Source organism: Pristis pectinata, chromosome 2 (genome assembly GCF_009764475.1).
Source record: "Pristis pectinata isolate sPriPec2 chromosome 2, sPriPec2.1.pri, whole genome shotgun sequence".
Taxonomy (NCBI): Eukaryota; Metazoa; Chordata; class Chondrichthyes; order Rhinopristiformes; family Pristidae; genus Pristis; species Pristis pectinata.
The window spans coordinates 110,514,572-110,536,824 of record NC_067406.1 but is presented as its reverse complement, the minus strand read 5'-3'; the positions used below and the strand labels follow the sequence as shown (position 1 = coordinate 110,536,824).

Genomic DNA, 22,253 nt, shown 5'->3' with positions numbered 1-22,253 from the left:
GGCAGCTTAGCAGCTAATGTTAATCATATGGCTTACTGATTGTCAATTCAACTTTCTCAGAGTCTGGCTCCAAAACTATTTATAAAATCAACAGAAAACAATTGAAATAAATCACTGAAAATTCTTTGAACAATATGATTTTTTACAGCATTATAAAGCCTATGATATTCCATTTGAAAGTATTCAATAAGTGATACTTGAATTATATCTTGGATCATAAGTAAATGTGCTACCTGGATACAGTGTATTCGACTACTCTAAGAATGTGGTCATGCGGTCCAATTGCCCATCGCTCTTGGTTGGTGGTATAGGACACATAGAGCTTTCCATTTTTCTTGTATTTAGGATGGAATGCAAGGCTTAACAGTCCTCTTTCATCTCCACCCTGTGGTTAAATAAAAAAAAAGCATTGTAACATTAAATATATTCTCCATTTTGTGTCATCTGGAACCCAGTGGAGAGAATCTTTTGCTGGTGTGGAAAATGTCCTCATAAATTCTTTTCTTTAAATCACTGAATAACAAAGAGACTATAAAATATTTCCCTTTAAATAACTTTCTAAGTTAGAACCAGACATTTGTCACAATTGACTTCAGGACTCGTGCATAAAAACATCTTACAGCACCATTATGAAGTGATTTGTGTGTGTAATCTCTGGATCACCATGAAGACAAGTCTAAATGCTAGGAAGAATTCTTTGTTCAGCTATTAACTTGCTTATACTCTAAGGAAGACAAATGAGTCCAACACTAGCAGCATTTTTTTTCTGCTGTTGATATTCTTAAAGCGTCTAATACCACAGTGTGAGCTGTGAACTCCTTGTCTTGGCACTGCACTCCAAAAACAATTAAATAGATTGTCTAGTATATGAACTTTTCTTTACCCTGGAGGCAGCTACATCAATTGTCACATCTCTGGTGGTCTGTTTCTCCTTTGCCTACAGTAATTAATTGCCATTTTTCATTAGTGGCAGAGTATTGGACAATGGAACTATGTAAGGAATGTAAATGTTTTGAATATTACTTATGATATTAATTATTATTTTTAAACAGTTCATTTACACATTTAGTTAATTTTTTTGTTTCAAATTATCCAATATTAACTGTAAGCTGTAGAAGAGAAACATATGATACAGTCCATGATCTCAAAATGTTACTATCAATAGCAATTTTTAGGTACAATATATGGGTTACTGGCCATTGCAAGAAACATTAATTGTTAATTGAAACATTAATTGTTTGTAAATATGGTACAATAAAATGACAGAATAAATTTCTTGGCAATCTTTACAAATCAAGATGTTTTGATTACAGCACACAAAGAGAAGTGCTGCAGTAAGCTGATGCCCATAGTTTCAACTACGCCAAAAACACAGCAGAAGAACTTACAATATATTATGTTAGTAGAAATAAATCTTAATGTAGCTGTCCAAGCATGTCTGAGTCTGCCTTTTAGTGAATGGAGTGGTAACATGGCACTCACTTGCTGTGTTTATTTCCTTGCAAGGAAAGAAAAACCCAAAAATGAATTTTTGGCCAGATGGAGTATATCGAAAAGATGAATTAAAAAAAACTAAAAGCCATAGATGAAACTACATTAATAAAACAGATGGCAAATTGTGAATTAATTGAAATACAACTATGCAAACTTTTAAAGAAAAACAGCTGTCAGATCAAAACATATTTCAAAAAAAATGTAAGGAATGATAGGTGATAGGGATAAAGTAAATTTTGAAAAAAACATCAATATAGCAATAGCTTTAAAGTTCTTTTAGTTAAAATGCTGTTACGAAATGTCCCCAGGAAGGAGAAGTAGTATGGAAGGTTGGTCATTAGCTACTTGCATAAGAGGTAGTAGACAGAAAGGTCTGACGTCAATCACTGCTCTTTTCCTACAAAAGTTGGAATAGTGGCCATTATGACAGGTGCCCATGGCCCTATGGAGGAGGGTATCCTTGAATATCTAATTCTTTAACCGTAGTGGAACCCAACATGAGTATAATGACAGGGTTGAAATGTTTAAATCACTTTCAGCTACGTAGATAATCCATCTCAACCATCACAAAAGCCAATCTTCATCCAGTTCAATTCATTCCCTGCAAAATCACGAAGCAAAAGCAATGGGTGTCAACAGCATCCCAGAGGACTTCTACACCAGAGCCAGCCATGCCTTTATCTAGACTGCAGCTACACCACTGACAATGAGGAAAAATTGCCAGGTATGTCCTGTACATAAACAGCAGGACAAATCCAATCTAATTAAAAATTACTGTCTCCATCAGTCTACTTTTAGTCATTAGTAAAGCAATAAATGGTGTTGTTGGCAATCTTATCAAATGCTACTTGTTCACCAATAATTTGTTGACTGATATAAAAACAGAAAGTGTTGCAAACAGTTAGCAGGTCAGAAAACTTTGGTGGAGAAAGAAATAGAGTTAATGTCCCAGACAATGTCTCAGACCATTCATCAGACCTGAGGTAATTTTGTTCCTCTCCAAAGATTCCACTTGACCTCCCAAACATTTTCAGCATATTCTGTGTTTGTTTCACATTTCCAGCTCTCAGTCTTTTTTTTTGCTTTTCAATCTATGTACTGATACTCAGTTTGGTTTCCACCAGGATCAACTGGTCCCAAACCTCATTACAGCCTTGGTCTTAACATGGGTAAAAGACCCGAGTTCCAGAGGTGAGTGAGAAAAACTGTACTCTCATTAAGGCTGCAGTGACCACATTTGCTCTAAAAAAGTTCCAATAATATGTAAGTCAAAAGGGAATCGAGGAAAAACCCTCCACTGGCAAATATAACCCAAGGGAAGACGGCTGTGACTCAGAGAGACCAATCATCCCAGTAAGTGAAAAGATGTGGTAAATATTCCTTAGAACTGTGGTAAGTGTTTCTCTGGAATTTATCAAAGGCCCAGCCATAGCTAACTGCTTCATCAAGGACCTTTCCTCCAGCAAATGATCAAAAGTGGGGATGTTTGTCGATGATTTCTTTCGTAATTCTTCACATACACAGGTAGATATGTGGCGCAAAAGTTATTTGCCACTTAAGCACAAGGCAATGAGCACCTTCAACAAGAGATTCCTTGACATTCAACCGTATAGTCACTGCTGAATCTCTCATCATCAATATTCAGCAATCACCACTGACTAGGTACTCAACTATACCATCCAAAAAATTCATGGCTACAAAAGCAGGTATCATTGATAGGTTATCCTATAGCAAATGGCCCATCTTATGACTTCCAGTCTTTCCAGTGTAATAGAATACTTTCCACTTGCCTTGATGAGTGCAGCTACAACAGTAAAGACACTTTGTCCTTTGAACTGTTCAGGACAGAGCAGCCTCCTCAATTCAAACCCAGCCACCACCCTGTTTCTTCACTCTCTCCAACTTTGGATGAAGTATCTTCCACAACAACATTCACTGCTAAGGTTTTATTGACAGCACCTCTCAAACCTGCAGCTTCATCATCTTGGAAGGATCAGGGCAGCAGGCTCAAAAGTAACAGGACATTTTCCTTTCTGACTTGGAAATTCCACTAATCATCATGGCTGGGCCAATATCCTGGAACTCTCTACCAAACAGAACTGCAGCAATTCAACATGGCATTTCATTATCTTCTCAAGTGCAATTAGAGCTGGGCCGTAATTGCTGACTTTATATTGGGAATATCTCCTTCTGCTATGGGCCACCCTTTATTCTGAAACTAGTTCTGGATACACTTACTAGGGGAAACATCTTCTCAGCATCCATCCTGTCAATCCCCTCAAGATCTTATGTTTCAAAATAAAAAATCATCTCTCATACTTCTATGTTCCAATGAGTGTAGGGCCAAGCTGTTCTACCTCTCTTCATATGTCAACCCCTTCATCCCAGGAATCAACCTGGGGAGCCTCCATTGTGCTGTCTTAAATGCAAGCACATCCTTCCTTAAATATTGACACCAACATTGTATTTAGTATTTCAGGTGCAATCTCACTAGTGCCCTGTAAAGTTGCATCAAAACCTCCTTGCTCTTTGATCCTTACCTCTTGCAATAAGGACAAACATTCCATTAAGCTGAGCAATGAATTGCTGTACTTGCATGCTACACTGCTGTACCCCCTTCATGCTAAGTTTGTGTGTTTCATACACTTGGACCCCTAGATTTCATTGGAACACAATCTTGCACTTTCACTTTAACAATTCATAGGAGGGAGTGAGGAACGGGGAGGGGGGAGGGTGAGAGGGAGGGAAATGGGGGAGGCAGGAGGGAGTGGGAGAGGGAGGGAGGGGGAGATGGAGAGCATTGCATCTTTTACAAGAAACTTGAACCAAAGTTTGGAGCAGAGGAACACAAGGATGTGGAGAGTGGAATTTATTTCAGATTGTTCTAACCAAAGAGCCAGTTAAGACATAATGGATGGAATGGTCCTCACCTCATCTATAAACCTCCCCTTACCATGAATACTCAACAGCCAACATCATGATTCCAGCAGGATTGGTTTCTTCATTTGTAGTAAAAGAAATCAAGTTAGTGTTTATCAAAAATGAGTTTTGCTTTTATTCAGTGTCCTCATTATCTTATATATTTCAATAAAATCACCTCTCCTTCTTCTATACTCCAATTAGTATAGAGGTAATCTGCTGAATTTTATAGGTGTGTCTTCAAGGCCTCCTGGCAAAATTGAAGACAATGGCCATCAAAGGGAAAACACTCCAATGGCCATAGTAGTATGAACATACATCATGGTTGTCAATCATCTGAATCTCCAGACATCACTGTAGGAGCTTTTCAGGGCAGTATCCTAGGCCCAACCATCTTTAGCTGCTTCGTCAATAACCTTCCTTCCATCATAATGCCAAAACTGGGTTGTTCACTGATGATTGCACAATGATTTATTCCATTTGCAACTCTTCAGCAAATAAAGCAACCCATGACGACCACATTTACAACATTCAGGTGTGGGTTGATAAGTGGCAAGTAATATTCATACAACAGAAGTGCCAGGCAATGTCCACCTCCAACAAGAAAGCAGCTTACCATCAGCTTCTCAAAAATCAGTAAATGCTGGCCATGCTAGCAACGGCCAGATCCCAAAATGAATATATAAAAAAAATCCTGCGTTTTCTGCAAGGGAGAACTTACACACAAAAGGCAGTCCCATTTATTTTCTTTAACAAATGATAACAAATATTAAAATAATGTTTCCATAGCTTGATTTATGAAAGAGATATGTTCCTAGAAAACATTCCATTAATCAACATTTCCGAAACTAATAAAGCAGGTTGAAATGCATAATGGATATTTTGGTAGTGTATTGCTATGGACAGAGAGTGGCACACTATTCATTACAGCGAGAAATAGATGTGTGAATTGAAAACATCTACCCTGAAGAGTTAATGGTATTATAGCAAAAATTTTGGAATTCCAATATTTGCAAATTGAGAATGTCTGTAATTTAAATTTATTTTCATTTTTAAAATTATTTAAATCTATTTGAATAGTTACTAAATGTCTTCTTCAATTAAATCTAAAGTGTTAGAAAGCCAATGAGATGGCAAGGTTTTTTAACACCAGTGGCCTTCCCACTAATTAGAGTTGGTTCTGCCTTGCCCAGTCATCTGTCAGCCCTCCGCATCCAGTAAAAGTATGTGTGGGTGAGTGGAAAAGCCAAGGGCATTCTAGCCCAGTAACATTGAAGTCCTAGGGTCATCTTGGAATTGTGCACTGCAATGCAGCCTTCTACCAGGTCCAAGTCGATGGTAAGAATAATTTCTCCAAGGGAAGTTATAATGCTGCATTATTTACTTATTGGCAAAGGTGATTTATTATGTGGCTCCAAATCAGTAATTCTCTTGCTGCAAGACTAATGCATTTGTATATCTATGAGGAGTCAGTTTTAAGAATATGCAGCTCTGCTCAGTCTCCTATTATTTCCCACTCTCCACAGTTAACAACTTTTCCCAACTAACTAAATGATGAGGGAAGCATAAAATAAGATTTATTATTGGACAGTTCTAATTGACCAGAGTACTGGGGGGGGGGGTAACAAAATGTTATTAAAGAAACTCACCCAGTGGAAAACAAGAGATTAGCAACATTTTAATGACTTGTCATTGAAATAAAATATAGTTTAAATTCATGTTCATAAAAAACAAGGTTATTTCTTTTTAGTTTATAAACTGTTTTTGATCTCTTTGTCATATAATCAGGAAGTTTGATTATAATTGGACTTAATTAGAATTCTTACCACACAATCCCCATTCACCCTCATCCCCATGGCTCCATGCCTGGACTTTCATCTTGGTCTATCTCTGGTTCTCTGCCCAATCTGCTAGTGAATTTCCTGAGATGACAAATTAACACCTATTAAATTTTGGTAATGTCTGTTAATTGTTCTTAAAACAATATGCCAATACCATTGTCCATGTTCCCCTTAGAGTTCATGGTAAGAATTATTTTTTAAAAAATAACAAAATCTTGACTGAAAAGGATACATTAATCATAGATTTTGTAATGGTTATTTAATATGATGAACCCAGAGCACAAACCCTCCCAAGGCACACGTTGAGTTAACCTGGTGTTTCAAGCATTGAGCATCACTATCAACACAGCTGTGTTATTTGCAACATAATCACGTTGCAGTCACATTTATAGATGCCTAAAAAATGCAAGATCTCTATTTCATTATTAAACTCTGCAGGAATTGAGTTGCTGAAATTGTACTGTGCTTACATCATATGTCAAAATTTGTAAATAGCAAAACATGCAAATGCTGGAAATCTGAAGCAATAAAAAGAAAATTCTGGAAGCACTCAGCAGATCAGAGAGCATCTGTGGGAAGAGAAATAGAGTTAACATTTCAGGTTAAAGACCCTTCATCGGAACTGGGAGAGAGAAAAAAAGTTAGCTTTGAGTTGCAACATATTACCACCAGAGGCCTACTCGCCAGTTGGAGCTGGTTCTGCCTATCAACCACCTATCAGATGCCGGTGGTAGCATGTCTGGGATGGAATGGTCCTGTGTAGCCCTCTGCATCCCAAAACAGTGTGGATGAGTGGCTGGGTTGAGGTCAATCTGGCCCCATGACAGTGAAGTCAAAGGGTCATCTTGGAGGTGTGCAATATAATGAGACCTTGTTCTGGGTCCAAGTCAATGGCAACTCTGCAATGAAAACAAACTTATTTTCCTTTCCTTCCCAGTTCTAATGAAGCGTCTTTGACTTGAAACATTAACACTGTTTCTCTTTCTCTTTCCACAGATGCTGCTTGACCTGCTGAGTGTGTTTTTAATGTTCTTAATGTTTGTACTTCCTTAAAGTTGTCCTTGTCCTTAGAACACTGCAAAACATATAATAAGTAGCCTCTTTCAGTACAAACCTTTGTTTTATTGATTTACATTTTAAAATGGTCTCTAGAAGGTCTAGCCTAGGGCTGGAAAGCGACACATTGAAAGAGACACATTGCAGCTATATAGGTCCCTGATCAGACCCCACTTGGATTATTGTGCTCAGTTCTGGTCACCTCACTACAGGAAAGACGTGGAAGCTATAGAGAGGGTGCAGAGGAGATTTACAAGGATGCTGCCTGGAATGCGGAGCATGCCTTATGAAAGCAGGCTGAGGGAACTCGGTCTTTTCTCCTTGGAGAGACGGAGGATGAGGGGGGACCTGATAGAGGTGTATAAGATGATGAGAGGTATTGATTGGGTAGATAGTCAGAGGCTTTTCCCCAGAGCTGAAATGGTGGCCACAAGAGGACATAGGTTTAAGGTGCTGGGGAGGAGATATAGAGGAGATGTCAGGGGTAAGTTTTTTCTCAGAGAGTGGTGAGTGCGTGGAATGGGCTGCCGGAAACGGTGGTGGAGGCTGATACGATAGGGTCTTTCAAGAGACTGTTAGATAGGTACATGGAGCTGAGTAAAATAGAGGGCTACGGGTAAGCCTAGTAATTTCTAAGGTAGGGACATGTTCTGCACAACTTTGTGGGTCAAAGGGCCTGAATTGTGCTGTAGTTTTTCTATGTTTCTATGAATGCTAATGAGCATTTATTCCTTTGACTATTAAATAGAAACAGTATGTACTATATACCACAACATATTTCTAATAAAATTATGCTGTGCATTATGAAGAAAATGCCAGTAATAAGCAAATATTACCAAATTTTGATATCATGTAAGTGCTAATTTGATTTTTATTTGCTGTCTTACAAATCTGTAGTGGAATATAATATTTTGACCTACCACGTTTACAACCTACAACGTGGCAACCACTGTTTATAAACCACGAATCAGAAAGGAAGCCAAAGGATTTTCTCATTAGAACAACATTAACAATTTGCATTTATGTATTTAGTGTAGTAAAACACCACTTCCCATGAGCAAATGAAACAAAATTTCCTTTATGTAAAGATATACTTCCTATCATTACTTTTGAACAGCCTAGTTCACATGACTTTCCCATCAATGCCAATAATTCCTATTTACCCTATTAATTAATTTAATCGTTTTATAAATAAAGTATATTTTAGAAAAAGAGTCACCAATAATCTTAAACACTACAATTAGCTCAACTTCTAATCTTTGACTAAAAGAAATATCTGCTTACATACATGTAATCTCATGGTTTAATTCTTTTAATCCTAGTATCACTCTGGTGAATTTATGCTGGACCTTCCCGGGACAAACATAGTCATCTCAAGGTACTGAATGCAGAAAAGTGGGTCTAGACAAGGCTCTAAATAATTATGATTTTTTTGAAATTTTACCTAACAGGAATTTTCAGACTGAAGGAAGGTAGACAGTGATGTTCCTCAGGGTCAGTACTGGTATCACGTAGTGCTGAGAAGTATGAAGTGGTACATTTTTGAAAAATGAAGAAAGAGTGGCAGAGTTTTAAAGGATGTGCAGAGTCTTAAGGACCTGGGTGTACATGTGCATAAATCTTTGAAAGCAGCAAAACACCTTGAGAGTGTGGTCAGAGAGTACATGTGATTTGGGCTTTATAAATAGTGAGACAGAATACAGAAACAGGGAGATAATGTTAAACCTTTATAAAACATTGTTAGCTTGCAACCAGTGCATGAGAAAGGAAGTAAAGTACCTAGGGAGGATGGAAAAAACAGATTAAGGATTTTAGACACAAGGTTAGACTGGAAAACACATGGTTGTTATCCTGGCAGCAAAGGGGACATTCGATAAAGGTATGCTAGATCAGGATTGGTTTGGATAGGACAAATAAAGAAAAACTTTCCATTAGCAGGTGGTTCAAGGAGCACAGAACACTGATTTAAAGTAATTAGCAAATATATAAGGGACATGAAGAATTTTTTTATGCAGAGGTGGCTAAGATCACAGTGATAGAATCAGAGATTTCAAAGGCAGTTAAAGGAAAATAATTCACATTGAAATAGCAATGGACTGGCATTGACTGGATTGCTTGGCAAAAACCCAGCAAGGATTCAATGGGCTGAATGGCTGACTTCTGTCCAGAAACAATTATTTTATTTCATGAGAAAAAGATCCATTTGCATTAACAGTAAGCTTTTGGACTTGGTGTGAGTTCTCTATATTCTGTCTTAAACATTACATCAGAAGTTCATTGTCATTCAGCATAGGATCACGTGAAAATGGCACTGCTTGTTCATTCTTACGAGTCAGCTTGCAGCCAGCTTGCTTATTGGGTGCAAGTGTTTAAGGGGTGGGAAATTAAGTTTATCTGATATCAGTTAACAGCCACCAGAATTTATTAAGTGAGAAATATGCTTTGGTCTTGGTTAACAGGCAAACTTAGTAAACTGAAAAATAACTTCTAGATCTCCAGAAAGGGCAATATGTAGTCGTGATGATTTTGGCCACGACAGGACACGGAGGATAATATTCCTTTCAAGTTGCAGGAAGTGCATCAGACAATATCTCTATTCCCAGTGAAAAGATTAATGCAATGAGCGTAGCTCCACGGAACTGGATACAATATTGGAAAAGCTTAACGACCACTTTAGCCACACTAATTATAACACCCTCAAATCTTGTGTCTCCTTTCACTCTCCAGTTATCACCAAACCACACTTCACTCCTTATTCATAAAAGCTTAGAGGTTTCACCACGAGTGCACCAATTCTCACTTTGCTACATGACACATTATGTAAATAACACCTGAACTATTCATTGTATTCTCAAACTGTTCATAACATGTGGAATCTCTACTCACTTGCAGAAAATGGTCTTGGGTGAATGAAAGCAGCAGGCAGCAACTGAAGAAGGCTGAATCCACCTGCATGCTCTTTCTTCACTGAAGAAGATGTACCAGCATCACAGGGCATGGCTCAGGCTACCTCCGTGTCAAACGGCAACAGTGGAGGATATATATGCTGGGTTTCTTCAAACTTTAATCCCCTTTACTTCTATCTCATTATTCATGCTTCTTGCTGAACCTTTCTAGTAGTTCAACACGTTGCTTGTCTGTCCTCTCCATGCATGGCTTAGTAATGAGGCCCCAGGATACGCACAGTGGCATTCAACAATGTGAAACACACACTAGTATATCTCTTACTCTGAATTCAATCATGTGTTGCCCCTGGAAAGCACAGCCATTCTTTTTCAGAAACAGGCTTTCACAATGAATGCTTCAGCTTAAATTAAACGAGACCTACCCAAGAACTTTCCACCATCAGATCTCAATCACAACCCTCAAAATCTCCACCACCTGATTACAAACTGATTCCAGCCCCACCCCCATTCTGCCTCAGCTGCCAATGATTACCCAACTCTCTGAAGACCCAACTCAATCCTCCTCTGACTGATGATGCTAACCTTCCCTAGCCCCAAGTTTCTTCCCACTCTGTTCCCACTGTGTCCACTCTGCAAACTATCTGAATTTTTTTACTTGCTCTGCAATTACCTTTATTCACATTAAACATACAAGGCCTTCTTTATTATGCACAATGCCTTGGGCACTGTGGCAGGCTCACATTCAAAACATGCACTGGCCTGCTGTGCATTTAACGCATTTAACACTGTTTTATCTAATGGGTACTCCTGTATTATTAGTTCACTGCTCATAAAGCTTATTGAAAAAAGTCACATTTTTAAAATTTTTATTTTTTGATATTCAATTTATTGAAGCAACACAATAAACAATACTGGCCAGAAATTCTGTCAAACATAATTCATTGCTTTAGTGTGGTTTTTAGGATATCACACTTGTCATCAACCAATTTCAACTGCAAATGCAAAAGCCATTTATTATTTTTGCCAATGTTTATTAATTAAAGTACAAAACTACCTTGTCTGAATCCTTTGCTCCATGAAAATACATGAAGACAGTCTCAGACTTTGGTCTAAAGTAAAAGAGGAGCTCTAAGAAGCTTTGGATTTCCTTAAGAAAAGCACCTGCTTGATTAATGTTTAAAATGTATTTTAAATGGTCATCAGTGAGTGGACTATTGGTGAGTGAGTACTGCTTGATAGCACTTTTGATAACATATTTCATTGCTTTGATGACAACAGATAGAGTAGAATGACAGGGTGATAATTAGCTGGACTGGATTTGTTCTGCTCTTTGTGGACAGGATGTAACTGGAGAAGTTTCCACAATGTGGGGAAGATGTCAATTCTGTCAGAATACTGGAACAGCTTTTCTAGAGGCACAACGAGTTCTAGAGCTCAAGTTCTTAACACAACATGTTGTCTGATTCTTTCATCTCTCCTGGGTCCAGTGCTCTCCATTGTTTCTAGATATCTGAAGACTGGCTTCTGTTATGGTGGATCCTCAAGAAGAGGTAAAGATGAAACATTTTCTTGTCACTTCTGGCTGAAGATAGTACAACTGCTCCATTCAAGTCTTTGGCACTCACATGAATGCCTCTGCCATTGTTGAAAATGGGGATGTTCTTGGATCTTCCCCCTCAAGTTAGCTGTTTAATTGTTCACCACTATTCATGAATGAATGTGGCAGCACTCCAGGGCTTTGACTTCATTTGCTAATTGCTACCTTTCGGGTTAAGTTGGCTTCAGCTCTCTGAAGTTAGCATAGGGAAAATGAAGGAGGTATACGATGAAGTTAGCATAGGAAAATGAAGGAGGTATACGATGAAATAAGCCAGTAATGCAGAAGAAGTATTGTGAAGAGATTTAAAGAAGTTTAAACATAAGGAACTGGATCCTGCTGAAAACAGGCCTGCTATCCGAAGTTCCCTCATACCTGCAGTTAGCTGGGCTGAAGCAAAGGCCCTATCTCACTGGCCTTCCGCATCCTGCAGTTAATTAGCATGGTTCATATAGTGACTAGGCTACAGGTGGCAGAGTGCAGAGCTCCTACTCCCGAAACACCCTGACAATTTCAGACACCTGGCAAAGCTGGGGCGAAGCTTGGCTTCCTGTTAACCCTGTCACTAATTTCAGTAATTTTTAAAATATTTCTGACTATATGAGACATTTTAAAACTATTACAATTTAAGTCAAGAAATAAAAAAAAATGTTTTAAAATTAGTTAACTATAACACAAAAGTTCTTAGAAATATTTAAAATACTGAAATACAGAACAATAATCGTGAAGAATTAATTAAAAATTGGAAATAGAACAGGAATAGGCTATACCGTCTCCAGAGTTTGCTCATAATTCAGCAAGATCTGGGTGGTGTGATTTTTGGCCTCAGTTCCACATCAAGCATGACTTCCTGAAACACCTTGAACATATTTAATGATTTACCCTCCACAGTTCTCAGGGGCATAGAATTACTCAGATTCAAGACTTCAAGAGGAAATTCTTTCATATCTACTTAAATGTGCAACCCCTTATTTTGAAACTATTTCCAAGTTCTAGATTCCTCCACAAGGAAACCACCCTTTCAGCATCTACCCTTTTAAGTTCCCTGAGAATCTTATGTGTTAGAGAAAGATCATCTCGCATTCTTCTAAATTCAATAAGAGGAATACAAAGAAAGAACTCTAAACTTCTCAACTTTTCCTCATTAGAAAATCCAAAATCATGCATGTGAACTACCTCCATTGCAAGTCTTAAATAAACAAACCAAACTTAATGCATACTGTAGATGTAATCCCACCACCATATACAGTAGTAGCATGACATTACTACTTTTATACTCCATACCCTTTGCAATAAAGGCTAATATTTCATTTGCCTTCCTAATTACTTGTGGAATCATGTGCTAATTTGCTGTTTCATGTACAAGGTCACCAAAATCCATTCATACAGCAGCACTCCACAGACTCTCTCCATTTAAACAATACTTTGTTTTCCCTACTAAAGTGCATTACCTCATATTTCCCCACATTACACTCCATCTATCAAACTTTTGTCTAGTTGCTCAACCTACTTATACTTCTTTGCAAGCCTATCTTTGCTTTTCTCCCTATTTTTGTAACATCAACAAATTTGGCTACAATATACACATAAGTTATTAATAAAATTGTGTACAGTTGAGAACCAGCATTAATTACTGTGGCATTCTGCTAGTTACAACTTTCCACCTGAAAATGACCAGTATATCCTATCTCTATTTTCTGTTAAATAGCCAGTCCTCTATGCATGCTAACTATTATCTCCAACGCCCTGAGTCCATACCTCAACAATGATCTTTTTTGTGGCACCTTACTCAAATGTAGTTCCTGATATGCTTGAGAGATATGTGTCAGGACTTCTAATTTTCAGCATTTATCCATGGTGCACAACAAGTAACACATGTGCCATGTACAGCCCTTTCTCTCCTGCCCACCACAGAATCTCAGACAGGGTAGTGGATTCCAAGCAGACAACAGGTCCAACTGGTTAGTTTGGCAACTTTTAAGCTCCTAGCTAAAGAATTTTTTAATGGAATTTGACAGGAATCTACAACAATGATAAAACTGTCAAACCGAGCTTGCAACCAGCATTGTCAGGATTGGATAGAAGCATGAAGATTATTTCAACTACTGAACTTTTGCATCTTTCAAATATCCATACTAAAACAGGGGTAAAAATAGCTGAAGACAAGAGGGTCTGAAAATTTTGTGCAAAGACAAATCATGCCAAGCGGCAGCTGGGAGAGTTGAGGCACACATGACATTCAACCCACTTCAGAGCTCCAGCCAGGAGAGCAATAGCCCACCCCAGGGCTCAAGCTGGAGAAGCATAGGCCAGCAGAGGCTCCAACTGGGAGAGATGTGGTTCACCCCAGGGCTCCACTGAAACAGGGGTTCCAGATGAGAGAGCTCTGGCTGGGAGAATGATGGCTTACCCTGGGGCTCCAGCTGGGATAATGTAGTGAATGCACAACTGGGGCAATTACATGTGACCTCTGTCTAGTTTGAGAGGGTCTTGTCTGTGAAGTTCTGGGGAATGGTATTGCCGCTACATTCTTGATGTTCTGCAAGGATAAGACATTTAATTTTATTTTAACCATCTTTGGTGTATCTTAATTCTTCTGTCAATCTAACTATCAACACAATGGATTATGTTCAGAAAATGTAACCTGTAGGACAACAGGATCAAGACTGCAGATTTGTTGTGGGGGGGGGGGGGGGGGGGTGCGGGTTTTGTGGAAGGGGAACAGAAATCTACAGGATACCATCAAATAGTAAGGTTGAATGTTAATACTTTTCATCCTATCTAACCCATCCTGGTAGACTCATCATGTCAGCTGTACTCATTCCACAGAACTCTCCTTTTTGTCTGGTGACAATGTGAATAGAAACTAATTTGTTAAAAAAAATTCTAGCTTCTGGGCCTTCATATTAGTGACTAAAAATATCAGTGTGATTAAAATATGCTTCACAAGAGTGGCCCAGTACAATGATTTGGATTGTCAATCAGGCCCTCCTTCAAAAATGTTGTGGGCTACAGAGATACATCAATAATTTTAGCACACATGAAACATAAATATAGCAATATTAGTGACAGTACCAAAACAGGTGAATGACAAAATATAAGAAAAGATGCAATAAAGTTCAATAGGTGATGGGCAAGTTATATAGACAGGTCATGAAAATTAAATGATTTTAACTAATTCAGTTTTCCCTCGATAAATATGGATCAGTAATTTTGGAAATTAATACACATTCATGACAAATTGCCATTTGATCATGGCAGTGAAACGCAATCAACTATGCAGAACAATACTCAACAAAGAGGTTCAAGGGAACAGTAGGAGGAAAATTGGTGGGAGAAAGGCCTTTATTCTGTTTGACGCTTGACAAACTGGCTCAAATCAGTGGCTTGTCACCTGAGAGAAGCTTATGTGGGAGGTTGCAATTTCCATCTCTCAGTCTCTAGTACAGCTCCAAATAACTCAACAAGTTATGTTCAAAGTACAAGTGATCCTTTGAGGATATCTTTTCTTAGTCACTTTCAATCACAATGCATATGATGGAACACCAAATTCTAAAATTTGTGCTGATGTACACTAAAAGCTAGCTTTCAGAAAACTGGAAACTGCCAATTCACCATTGAGGAAGCATGGTTTGGAATGTCATGGAACACCCACACTGAACATGATTTATAAATAGAGCATTATTTTGGAACAAGTTTGGCTAATTGGCACCTTGGGGCTCAATTGAGGGAAACATGGTACATTAACATCTAAGCATGTGCATATAACATGATAAAACAAAATCCTCTGGCTCCTGGAACCTAGATTAATCGCCCATAACTGAGCGACAAGATAACATTTTGTTGATGCGAAGTTTTTGGGATTAACATCCGGCTCTTCTTTCACTGACGTAAGATTTAGTACAATTTCAATCCACGGTACGTATCAAAACAAATCTCTAGCAAAAACATTGCTTTACAACACAGAGTTTGGAGCTACTTGTAAATGCTATCATGATTGTTTCAACCACAAACATTCTGACTAAAGATGAAGAGATTGCTTTGAGGCCTCCCCAGTGAAGCAGACTGCAAGTTCTTGCGGCAGTAGCAAATAGTGCTAAAACATGATGTAACATAGTGAAAGAAAACTACACAATGAAAATAATTACCTCAAAAACATCTTGAATTATCTTATTGTAAGTATTAAAAATAGGGATGCATTTTAACTCCGAGGTAGGTATGTTGTAAGCACATAGCCAGTTGGTCTGGAAGAGTTAGCAAGGAGACTTCATTTTAATATCAAGCCTCATTAGCATGTTGCCTGTCAACCTCTTGCCCAAAACATAAGAGATTTGGTAGGATTTCTGCTCAGCCATAAAAATTGAATGATATTGAAGCCGGAATCAGGTATAAGAAGGAACAGCCCCCTGCACATGGGAATCCTGTTTGCTAGGTGAGAGGACAAATCTAGGGTAGGGGAGAATACTACAACAGGGGAGCTCCAAGCTAGGGCAGGGGAGACCATTAGAACAGTTCTACATCTGCTAATTTACCTGGAACTATAAAAGGAAAAGTAAGAAGCTGGGCTGTGAGGACAGTACCAGGCCTACCCCACTCAGGTCTCGGATTAACAGATATAAAGCTGAGTATGTTACCAGTACCATCAACTACCTATTTAACAAAAGCCTTGATTTTGGGTGGGTTGTACCTATTGACAACATTTTGAAGTTGCAGTGAGCCAGATCAGGACAGGTTGGAATTGATCAGTTTCTCGTTCTGTTTTAATTGCTTTACCTGCCTGGTGGGATTAAAATGACCCTCAAGAAGCTGAAGAAGTGCAGGGATACATGAAAATGTATTGTTTTTTTAAACTGACTCTGTAAGAGGACTCTGAATGATCACTGAAATCTTGCCCGTTCGTATTCCACTTTTTGATACGTTGATTTTGATTGTAGATTAACAGAAAAATATCCTAATAATGATATTTTCCAAAATAACAGTACCTGTTTTCCTACGGGTAACTAATCCTGCCAGTTGAATATTAGAATTTGAGGCCCTCACAGCAGGTCAATATCTTTACTGAGATACATTGAAAGCCTCTATACTAGAGTAAATTAAGTGGCAGGTTCTGATCCCAAAGTATTTTTGGAACTGATACAGAAATAGTAAAGACCATACAGGGTAAGCACTGTGCTTCCATATCATTTGCCATTCCTACAAAGATACAATTGGCTCATTCACCCTCTGAGAATGGAGCTTAAAGTTACACCAGGTGGAATAAGTCTCCTTCTCAATGTGTCAGCTATTCTTTACGTAATATGTCTGAACCCAGTTCCCAATTGAGGCTAACTCTAAACACAAAATTACCTATAATTCAACCCTAATTAAACCCAGTTGAAAATGGTGTACATTTCTTTGCTGGGAGGAGCAGAGGAGACAAATACATGTCCTTTCTGATATTCTCCATTTGCATTTTAAACTAGTTCAGTGAAGAACTTAAATTACTACAGAATGTTCAATTTCATCTAAATATTTTTAATTCATAAACTGAAACAAGAAATTGAGTGTCACAATGGCACAGCAGTTAGCACTGCTGCCTCACTGCGCAAGGGATCTGGTTCAATCCTGATCTTGGGTACTTCTGTGTGGTGTTTGTACATTCTCCCCAAGACTTGTTGGTTTCTGTCCACATCCCAAGGCCATTCTAGGTAGTTAATTGACCACTGTAAATTACCTCTAGTGTAGGAGGCTGGTGGGGGAATCAGGGGGATGTTAATGGGCTTGTGTGATAGAATAGGTTGTAGAGAAATAGTTGGAGAAATAGATTGAAATGTGGACTCCGAATGGTCTCCTTCTACCTTGTAAGGAAATATGAGAAAGTAATTTTTAAGAAAGTAATTTTTAAACTCTACGTTTGGTATTTGTGCTTCATTTTCAAAAGAAGGCTTCAAAGCAAATAATTTTTCTGAATAGAATGCAATCTGTAAGGGATATATATAGACTGCCACAATTTTGTAGAAGTATGCCACTGTTCATGCATCTCATTTTTTCCCCCAAAAAATTGTGAACAATGAAATGTTTAACTCAGTCAGGATTACAATCACAGCATTTTCTTTGTGGGCGGTAATTTTTGTTGTCAAGCCTGTGCTAATCCCAGGGAAAGATATGAATCTTTTTTTTAAATGTCATGATTGATTTAGTTTCAACAATCGTAAGCATTCATCGCCTAATAATTCTGGCTTTGAATAGCAGATTACATATATACCATCTTTGATGAAGTGATTGTTTGACAGCTGATTCCAAAACAAATGGTTCTGAGACCTTTGGAAAGCTGCAAAAAAGATCAGGGGACTAAAAGAGAGACTGAAGATGCAGATTTTAAGATAGCCACAGAAAATGAGAATGTGTGATGGCTGAAGTCTCAGTCACTGATATGAGAGATGGAAGGCAGTAGGGAAATGCACAATTTTCCAGGTTCAAATGGAGAATGCAAGCTAACCTTTACGAGAAGGGAGCATAACTGTACTAGTGGATGAGGCAGAGGAAGTATTTGTGAACAAGGACATGTGTGCTAAAGGTAAAGCTTTGGGGCATATGGCCAATGGAGAACTAAGGTGGAGGATAAGTGGAAATTTACGCAGGGGAGGACATATGTTCCAGAGCAATGAATCAGTTTTCAACAGAGTTCATGCCAGGGATATTCAAAAAATCAATCTTGTACATAACAATGATCTGGAGAGAAATGGAGATATGGGCGTCTTATAAGATCTTTGCTGGAGAAAGAGCCAAAGTTTGCTCTGAAGGAATTAGGGATGGTTAACAGTCCCACAATACACAATTTGATGAAGGAGTCAACATCTTAGGACAGCCAAAAATTCAAGAATATTCTAAATATGGATAAAAGGAGGAAGCTATGCAATCACTGGTATAGTTCTATAGTGTAGGAGTATAAAATTTGGAAGGTAGAATGGTATCTTTCTCTTACTAATAAATATCTTGGTATTTTATACAGTTTCTTACACAGCCACAAGTGGTATTAACATTCGAACTAGATATTTTGACAAAATCCTGTCAATTTCTTACACAGCTGTGGAGCATTGGTACGAAACTGAAGCAAATTGAGCTGGACCAAATCACTTAAGTGCTGTAAGTGATACAGTTGACACCACATCTATGTTGCTGAGCAATGACATGATGTGGGGGGGAGGGGAAGAATGAAGGTAAATATTTTACTCACCTTGCAGACCTCAAAGGTGAGTCCTGCAGGCGTAAGACCACATTGTCTCAGAAGTGCCTGAGGTCCAACTTCCTGCGTTGTTTCAAATGAAATATTGCATGGAAATGGCATCATCACGTGCACTCCTGATGTGGAACTCACATTGGGGTTGCAAGGATAACATGTTACAGGAAACACCCGCTTAAATTTTCCAAGTGATGTGAAATGATACATAAATGCTCATTATTGTGGTTCACTTGTGAAAAAGTTGATTCTTAGCTGCACAATGTTGAGATAACGCAGGTAAACTTCCAGTCAATAGTGCTTTAATTCAGGCAAGTGCCCACATTGGCCCAATATAAGCCACCAGCAGCAAGATCCCGCGCTCACCACTGACCTTTGAGAAAAATTCAAAATTCCTTGGCACAACTTACTGCCCCTCATATGGCACAACTTAACCTTTACTGCCCCTCTGCAGTTCAGAGTTGAGCCGACACTTCATGATGAGGTCCTGTGTGATATACTAGGATTATGTGGGGTAACGGAGAAGAGTGGGGCAAGGGGAGGCAGAACACCAACCCATAAAAAAGCTTAAAAGTAGTCTAGAGCAGCCACCTATGCTACCATACATTCAGAAATGACTAAATACCATTAAAATTATTAAAAACATCAAAAAATTAAAATTAATAATATTGAAATGCCAAAATACTCATAATGACCTTAAACACATTTATAACCATTTGAATTCACTCAGCCTGGTACAGGACTGTCACAGCTTCATGTCTCCTTGCTGGTTTCCATTAGAAGGGAAATCCCAAAGTTGCCTATAGCTACATATGGAAATGTCAACAGTTTTATGGGAAAAATACCATTTCCCTACAGGTTCTTAACCAATGACCTAATCAAGCAAGTGAATGCAGTTTTCAAATATTATCAATAAAAACAAAATGAACATTATCCCTCCATTTACTTTTTAAAGTATACATTTCATGCATTTTTACATAAAACATTTGGAAATGACAGCCAAGAAACCAGTAAGATAATGAAGAGGAAAGTCACATGACTGCAAACCATTTGTATACCCATATTACAAAAAATAATTTTTACATAACTTAGCAATAACAGTATAAAATGTATCCATGAGATGGGTTAATTCTGACTGAACTTATAGCCTTCATTTTATAGCTACCATTAAAAGCAGTTGGCTTATAAATTTACCCTTGCTAAATGATTGGCATAGCAGCACTGAAATCCATAGAACTGAATTTCAGAGGTGGAGTACAACTTGTGGATGTTACCATATCAAGCAACATATGCGGTATGATGTGGATGAATTTCTATCCTGTTAAATTTGTAAGAAGCCTTTCTTAATGAAATATAATAATTTCAGGCACCTACTCAGTGTGAAAATGAAGCAATCTCTGATAATGTATAACATACACTGTTGTACAACTTGGCAACAAATGTTGTAAGATATTCTTCAACTTAACTTCAGAAGGGCCCTTTCCATAATGCCAGTATGATAATTTTTCTAATTTCTCCAACATCCTACCTGTGGAATCTTTGATTGACATTGTCCATTAATACTGAATTAGATCTGAATAGAGACTGCCCGGGCCCTCATTACATCAAATCCTTCCCATGTCACATTCCAACAGCAGCTAAGCATGGGTGGTTGTTTTTTTTTCCAAAATCAGGCCTTGGGGGAAAGTGCCTCTACTCTAGTCTGGGCTTGTGAATTCTGTAAGCATGCTTTTCATGTCTCCACCCTGTAAAAGCAAGTCAAAACCCTTTTGCTGGGAATGGTTCAGTTAGTCAGATTTCTGATCTGTCTGCACTTAATTTCCATAATTATAGAAGTCCTGTCCAAACTTTTTTGCAGTGCACTCCTAGGAAAGCAATTATCACACAAATCCCACAAGAGGCTCCAGATGCTGGAATCTGGAGCAAGAAATAATCTGCTGGAAGAACTCGGCAGGTCAAGCAGCATCTGTGGGAGGAAAGGAATTGTTGATGTTTCGGGACTCTTGGGTTTGGTCAGGCAGATTCTAGATTCTGGAACTGTTTCTGTGGGTTGGAAGGTAGCAAATGTGACCCCACTATTTATGAAAGGAGGGAGAGAAAACACAGGGAGCAACCAACCTGTTGACCCACCTGCAGTAGTAGGGAAAATGCTGGAATTTACAGTGAAGGATATAATGACAGATTGCCTTGAGAAGAGTGATAGAATACAGCTAGTGTGGATTTATGAAAGAAAAACCATGTTTCACTAATATCATGGAGTTCTTTGAGGATGCAACAAGTAAAATAGGCAAGAGAGAACCACAATAGATGTGGTGTATTTGGATTTTCAGAATAGCTTTGATAAGGCTCTACACAGAAGGTTGGTCAACAAGGTTAGAGAACGTGGAATTGGGAGTAATTAATGATACACTGATAATTGGTCATGAGTCAAAAAGTAAAGAGGGAGAATAAAAGTATCCACCTCACAATGGCAGAGGGATCAGTGCTTGGGCTCCAGCTATTCATGGTCTATATCAATAACTAGGCCAAGGGGACCAAATGTCATATTTCCAAGATTATTGACGCTAGCAATCTTGGTGCAATGATGAGTAGAGGCGATGATGTAAAGAAGCTTCAAGAGGTTATAGACAAGCTTAGTGAGCGAGCTGATGGAATATCATGTAGAAAAATATGAGGTCATCCAATTTGGTGCATAAAACAGAAGAGCAGAGTATTTTAAATGATGAGAGACTAGGTATTATTGATGTTCAAAGGGCCTAGGTGTGCTTGTACACACGTCACTTGCAAGTGCAACAAACAATTAAGGCAATTGGTATATTAGCCTTTATAATGAGAGGATTTGAATACAGGAGTAAGGGTGTCTTTCTGCAATTGTATAGGACCTTGATGAGTCTATGCCTGGAGTACTGTGCACAAGTTTGGTCCTCTTACCTAAAAAAGTAGGTTGTTGCCTTGAAGGGAGTGCAGCTCAGATACACTAGAGTGGTTCCAGGGTTGGAAGGTGTGTTCTGTGAGGAAAGGTTGATTGGCTTGGACTTGTATTCTTTTAAATTTAGAAGAATGAGAGGAGATCTCCCTGAAAAAAGGCAAAATTCTTACAGGGCTTGACATGTTGGATGTAAGGAGGACGTTTCCTCAGTCTGAGTAGTCTAGAAACAGGAATCACAGGCTCATAATAGTAGGTTGTTTAGAATGAAGATAAGGAGAAATTTCTTCACTCA

The 22,253-nt window shown here is 38.4% G+C and overlaps 1 protein-coding gene across 2 annotated transcripts in view; it reads right to left on the bottom strand.

Moving 5' to 3' along the window:
* The window catches only part of hhip (hedgehog interacting protein), a 131,539-nt gene that overhangs the window by 79,289 nt on the left and 29,997 nt on the right, over nucleotides 1-22,253 (bottom strand). For both annotated transcript variants that reach the window (XM_052043839.1, XM_052043846.1), the window contains exon 5: nucleotides 234-385. In XM_052043839.1, the coding sequence (XP_051899799.1) occupies nucleotides 234-385 (152 nt within the window). The remainder of the gene's footprint in view (nucleotides 1-233; nucleotides 386-22,253) is intronic.